The sequence below is a fragment of the Chaetura pelagica genome, unplaced genomic scaffold, assembly GCF_000747805.2.
Source record: "Chaetura pelagica isolate M959 unplaced genomic scaffold, ChaPel_1.0 scaffold128, whole genome shotgun sequence".
NCBI classification, from domain to species: Eukaryota; Metazoa; Chordata; class Aves; order Apodiformes; family Apodidae; genus Chaetura; species Chaetura pelagica.
In genome coordinates, this window is record NW_009954302.1 from 14,099 (window position 1) to 21,042 (window position 6,944).

Genomic DNA, 6,944 nt, shown 5'->3' on the forward strand with positions numbered 1-6,944 from the left:
ACCTAAATGAAGGCAACTTACAAAAAGCAGATGTTACAAAGAGGAGCAAAGTGCATCATGCTTTGAATTTTTTAACTTGAAATAGCTGTTGCTCTGGCTGCGCTCTTAAGTTGTAGAGAGAAAAAGGTTTTCCAAGTAGGTTAGTTTTTCTGGGGGTTTGTTTGTTTGTCCTGCACACCCTAGCTGACATACTGAAAGGAGAAATTTGCTGGAGTTGAGTATAAAACGGCAGGAGTAAAATCTGCAGGTGCTCAGTAGCCAAGCAGAGACTGGTTGGCAGGTGTGGCTGTGTTCACGAGTTGCTACGTGGCACGTGCAAAATGCAGTACATTGGTCAGAATAATCTGACCAACTTCTTATGTTTATGGATGTGCAGTGTCACTTAAATGGATAAATACATTATTTCCTCCTATATTCAGAGAATCACATAATGTTTTGGGTTGGAAGGGACCTTAAAGATCCATCTAGTGCATGGGCAGGGACACCTCCCACCAGACCAGGTTACTCCAAGCCACATCCAGCCTTTTGTTAGTCCTCTAACTGATCTTGGACTACTTACAGGAGGATGCGGTGAGCATGTCTGTCATTCTGCTTTTGATCAGGTTGGTTAATCACAATGTTTCTCTTCATTTTTGTAGAACAAATTCGATTAAAGAACATAAGAAACGTCTACGGAAGATGTTTGTGGTATCGCTTGCGACTGTTAAAACCACAACAGAACATAATTCCTACAGTAAAGTAAGTACATTTAATTTGCATGACAATCCATTAAAGCCTTTCTAACATTTTTATGTTTATAAAAATACATTTTTTAAAACCAAAGCAGCTGGAATTAGTTATATAATAATGGCTTTTGTGTCACAGAAGAGACCTTTGCAGTCTATTATATTTGAATAATTGATAGTTAATCACTGTTATTGAGTAGTGCTTGAAATCAAGATGGATGCTGTTTGTCCTTTTACAAAATACCTGCTAAACGAAACCAATGAACCTCAGCACTAATAATTTAGTAAACAGTGCATTTATTTGGTCCAAAAGATAATCCTCCCTCTGAAATTTGTGGTACTAGTGGTGTCTTTTGATTTAAATATTTAATACGTAAACTTACACATTCAGATGTACAATAGCAATAATCTGTATGTTACTGGCTTTATCTCCCTCAGTTGTTTGCTTATTACTCCCACCCTCAAAATATTCTGCTGTATAAACTTACACATTCAGATGTACAATAGCAGTAATCTGTATGTTAAAAGTGACTGGCTTTATCTCCCTCAGTTGTTTGCTTATTACTCCCACCCTCAAAATATTCTGCTGTTATGCCCTCTGTTGCAGCTTTTTGGGTTTTTTAGCATTGACTTTGTCTGGGATCAGGTTAAAGTCATCCTTTAAAAACAGGAAATACAGTTGTATACCTGCTCAAGACAGAGAATTAAAAAATGGAAGGAGTCTTCATTGATAGTGGCTTGCCTGAATAAAAAAATTAAGAGAAAAGAAATTAATTAGAAGTCAGAGCAACTTTTTCATCTGTGTCAAAGATATACATGCTCAGGACAGAATTTAAAAATGGAAGAAGTCTTCATTGATAGTAGCTTGCCTGTATAAAAAAAATAAGAGAAAATAAATTAATTGTAAGTCAGAGCAACTTTTTCATCTGTGTCAAAGTTGGTGTTATAACTGCAATTCTCATACCTGCTTTAAAATTTCCTGCTATTTTAATGTTTTGTCTTGAAGACTGATACCAAATGGCTTTTTATGTTATTTGTAGAATTACACTAAGCCTTGTGGATTTGTATATTTAAAAAATTCTCTCTTCCAAACAGGAAAATAGTCCTCCTTGCTGGCTGGGCATTATTTTTGTTCCTTGCATACAAAGTTTCCAAAACAGACCGAGAGTATCAAGAATACAACCCTTATGAGGTCTTACATTTGGATCCTGTAAGTCATAACATCTCTCAGCAGTCTGTACCATTATAACTGTATATTATATGTCTAGAGGGAAAATTTAAGACTTGTTTTTTTAAAGAAAATAAGTTCTGTGAATGTATCTAGTGGTCTTGTTCTTTTTTGGCATCTGGAAGTTGCTACTCCTGCTTGTTGTAGGCAGTCATTAGATACTGATTTCCTAGATCTGTGCTAATTTATAGTTTCTATGTCTAACTCCTTTAAAATTCTAATGCCTTTCTTAATATAGTAAGTTGGATTTTTTAATCTATTTTGAATCTAAACTGTGGTGTTGTTATTTCCCCCCCCCAAAAACTGAAGTCATTCTGCCTTGTGCACCCTGTGAAAATCCTCCCAATGCCCCTTTTTAGGGATGTTGCTGAATACACTGTATAAACAAGAATGGAGCTTAATTTGATTTAAGTTGTTTTATGGCAATTTTTCCTTTGTAAATGAAAGGTTGGTGATACACATTTTGATGTAGTAAAGGTTGCCTTGAGTCTCAGTTGCGTTTGTGAATGTAAACAACAAATTCTAAATAGTGATACCAGCCACTTGGTTTATTAAACTGGAACAAAAAAAAGACATGGTGTTTAGCTAGAATACAGTTGCAGTGCTTTATTTGTATTGAAGGTCTGATTGAAAATTGATATAAGAAGTTACATATCCCAAGGAGACAAACAGACCTTCTGGACATCTCTTAAACTCTTATTTAGTCTTGTCAAACTCTTTCTTTGCTTCATCTTAACCACAATACCTCAAGCAAGTTCTCTGCTTACGGTAATTCTTTTCTGATACAAAACTGCTCCTTTGAATAGCAGTAGAGTAATCTTCTCAGTTCTGAAGTCTGAGGTATGTTTTACTCTCCCATGTAAGGAAATACCCTGTGGATGCAGCTCAACACAAGGGTATGGAAGAACTCTGAACGTACCTATTTTGATTAAACTTGATGTGTCTTGTTAGTGTTGGAGAGTTCATGTACATGAACATTATCAAATATATCACTTTGCATCACTTGCTGTTAGTGTTGTTGGTGGTCAGTCTGGAATCATAGAATTGCCTCCTCCAGTTTTCATCCATTCCCCCTTGTCCTCTCCTTCCCTGCCCTTGTCCCAAGCCCCTCCCCAGCTTTCCTGGAGCCCCTTCAGGCCCTGGAAGGTGCTCTGAGGTCTCCCTGGAGCCTTCTCTTCTCCAGGCTGAACACCCCAACTCTCCCAGCCTGTCTCCAGAGCAGAGCTTCTCCGGCCCTTACCCAGCATAAGGAGAAGCATCACTGGTGCTGCTTTTCTATGAAAACCATTGTAGCAGAGATGTGACTGCAGCCAATTTCTAGCTAGACAGGTAGAACAAGACCTGCCTGTCATGTGTGGAGGCAAGTTATTCAAATTCAACCTCCTTATTCAGTTCCTCTGTGAGTGACTGATTGCTGACTTGTCTTCTCCCTCTGACGCACAGGAACAAGATAAATTTTTCCTGGTGAATGGAATCTGCTGGAACTGTGCAGTTTAAATGTTCATGTATCTGAGTTAACCTTGGTTAAACAAATCAGGCTAGGGATGAGGTCATCAGAGGATTTTCTTTTGTCATCTTTGGCAAATTTCCAAAATTAACAACCCTGAGGGAAGCATGTATGTAGTGAATTGTAATTTAATGTTTATTAATGAAAACCTGTCCATGGGCTCAAGACACGTGCAGTTTATACAGGTGAAGAAACCAATACTGGCATGTTCCCAGACCTGATAGAGGGATGGATTAAAGCCAGAGATGTTAAAAGAGGGAATGAAGAGTTGGGTGTGAAGATAGCTGGAGTAGGGCTCAAAACAGAGTCAAAGATTCCAGAGTGTGTTGTGTTTTATACCGCTGTGCTATCAGATGATGTCTGTTAAATCCCCTGGAAAAACTTCTAGTACAGATTACATGAAAATTAACAGCTTGTTTCTGTTACAATTCAAGTGGAAACTTCAGAGTTGTTGCCAGCCCTGCTGATGTGGAAGTGAGGCAGATGTTGAAGTGTTGTTAGATAATGGAAATGTTGCTCTTAAACCTGAACTTTAAAAAAAACAACACAAGAAATGGGTCTGCAGACAAGCCCTCAAAACTTTTGGTAAACGAGAATTCTCTTGCTGATTTGCATTCACACCACGGTCTGGGTGGTGGTTTTTTATTAATCTTATGTTAGTATATCAGCTTGTAACAAGAGGATTTTCCTCCAGAGGAAAGCCACAACACAGGCATAGTCCAGATAATGTACATGCACCTTGTTTTAATTAAAATAACAGTGATTTGTTTTGAATAGAAAATAGCTCTTTTTGGAGCACATCACTCAAATTCACTAATACAGAAGATGCTCAGGTAGTATTACTGATTTATTGAGTAAATGTCCCTACTGCCATGTTACAGGTGAGATCTAAGGTAGAAAGATGAAGCTCAACTCTGATTATGATTCTTTAAGATAGACACTCAGGACCATAATATTTTTTTTGGTATGTAGTTAATCCAGGGAAGCTCTGTGTTCCAAGTAGAGTGATACCAGCTGTCCTAGGCTGCTAAGCATTTCTGTAAGTCAGACCTAACCTCTAGCCTAGCTTTTGAAAATGAGGAGTAAGCAATTCATGGTAGGTGAAAAATTTGTCATTAGCTTTTCAGAGATCACATGCATGAGAAAGAAGAAAAATCAGGTTGTTTTTTTTTTTGTGATGGGCAGCATTTATATGAGCAATGAAAACCCATCTCTTCTTCTCCAGCAACCTGTTGGATTGTTTTTGTTTCAATTTTCCAGCTTCTGCTACTCCTCTGGCATTCCACATTGAGGCTGGAAACGACTCTTTTTACTTGAAGTCTGGTTGATTATGGAGCAAATTCATCCTGTGAATTAAGTGAGCCAGGCATGCTGCTGAATAATAGTGTTGGAATGTGATAGACCTAGTGTATAAAGAGAGAGTACAGCAAGTCAGGCCTCAGAGTAGTTTATTTTCTGGTTTAAATTTATTGAAACAGTGTCATTATCTTAAACCCCCAAGAAGTTTTTAATTATGCAGTTAAGGTCAGCATGCTAGGCCTCTCTGCCACAAGATGTTGCAAAGGCCGCTGGTAATGGTTCTGTGAAACTCACTAGAAAAACTTTATCTCTGCTTGTTACTAAGTTTTGTGGGTTTTCTTGAGTAGCAGAGTTCACAGACTGACCTGAAAGTTAATGCGCAGGGAGTTGTGTTGGTGGCATTTAACAACATGCTGTAGTAGAGTAAAAATGGATCTCTTTGTCAGGTGTGGGTAATGTATTCCCTTTGTTCAAGGAGTTTGAAGTAATTTACGGGTAGGATGATTCTAGTCAAAGGCATCCTTAAGTGGCAGGGCAATCCACTGTTCCTGGTGACTGACAGATTTATGTCTGCAAGTGAACCATCATACTTGATCTATGAACTCTCTGCTTAAATAGAAGAATATTGCAAGTGAGAATTCCTCGTATTCATGAATATGTTTAGGGAAATACAAGATTTATCAAGCAGGTAAAGCAGCCTTGCATTTTTTTTTTTTCCTATGGATGGATAGACAAGATATTCCAGAAAAAAACCCACAATCCCCAGCCACCTGAATGTCTTTTTGTTAGACTAGAACTTCTAACTTGTTGAAAAAATGTAGTGATTATAAAATGGTATTAGAAAAATAATGTTTCCAGAAGTGCATATGTAGTTTCATGATTATATCATATTAGATTAGAATTCTTTAGTTTAATAAGTGGTTCAGAGATAGAAGATCTTCAGATATAGAAGAATGGATTTGATTTAAGGTACTTACTAAACTTTCCTTTTTGAAGGGAGCAAGTATATCAGAGATTAAGAAACAATACCGTGCCCTCTCGCTAAAATACCATCCAGATAAAGGAGGAGATGAAGTGATGTTCATGAGGATTGCTAAGGCCTATGCAGCGTAAGTTGGGGTTTGCTTGTTGTTTTTTTTGCCTACAAAACATGGGAACTTGATATTATGGGGTGGGAAGCCTCTAGAGTGATAGCAGGGGTGACCTAAGCAGCCAGGGAAAGTGTGTTTGGGTGTGTAATGAAAGTCAAAACGTGTCTCAGTTAATGCATACGTGTTCTCTACCAGTTAGGAAGGATAACTTAATTGTTTAGCTGCTGTCAGAATACTGTGAGGTGCTAGGTCTTTTGCATTAAACTTCCATGTTGGCTAGGAAGAGTGTTTGCAGTGCAATACCTATTAAATCTCCAAGGTGACATGTCAAGAACAAAATGGCTGTTGGGGTTTTTAACCAGCCAACCCTGTTGCAAGGTTTCTGAAGCATTGCTTAGAAAACATATACACTGTTCATTTGACTTGGTGATAAAACCAAAGAGTAAAAGACAGTGTTTTAACTCCATTCCCATCTAGGGACAAAGGTGTTTCATTCTGGTTCTGACTTGGTTTTCTCTTAGCTCCCCCATGTCCCTTTTCATTTGCACTTGTCTTGCAGTCCTGATTTTTCACTCAATGCCTGTTTCCATGAATCCTCTTTTACTCCAGAGTATTTTTTGGCTTTACTCTTGCTGCAGCATTTTTTTTCTGAGAGATGCTGATGTGCAATGTTAGAATTCAGCATGAAGGAGCCCCCTTTTTATTGAATTTTTCCATAATCAAGATGTGGGCTTGGGTTTTGTGGTGCTCTTCATACATAGAATGTTAACATGGCTTTAAAAGATCATCTGTCGAAGTCCAGTCCTTTCAGACCAGTCTTATGGATATTCCATGTATGAAGCATGTAATGTTTTATGTCAGATTTGCTTATCTGAAGACAGTTGATGTTCCATGGGACTCCTGATGTATCAGAGTGATACATTTCTATTGTGTGTTTGGTATATTTTGTGAGTTAGACTAGGCAAAATATACACATTTCAGTACACAGTTCAATCCCAGTACCAACATGTTTCCCATTACCAGTCCCTAAGCAGCTCACTGTCATGCTGCTGGGCACCACACATGTGTGTGGGCTGAAGCCAGCTTGAGTTCTT

The 6,944-nt window shown here is 38.1% G+C and overlaps 1 protein-coding gene across 1 annotated transcript in view; it reads left to right on the forward strand.

Moving 5' to 3' along the window:
* Window positions 1–638: 638 nt before the first annotated feature.
* Window positions 639–6,944, forward strand: part of SEC63 (SEC63 homolog (S. cerevisiae)) — a gene marked incomplete at its 5' end in the record, with an annotated part of 37,047 nt that continues 30,741 nt past the window's right edge. The window contains 3 exons of the mRNA XM_010003860.1: window positions 639–738; window positions 1,821–1,935; window positions 5,756–5,868. Of these exons, the coding sequence (XP_010002162.1) occupies window positions 639–738; window positions 1,821–1,935; window positions 5,756–5,868 (328 nt within the window). The remainder of the gene's footprint in view (window positions 739–1,820; window positions 1,936–5,755; window positions 5,869–6,944) is intronic.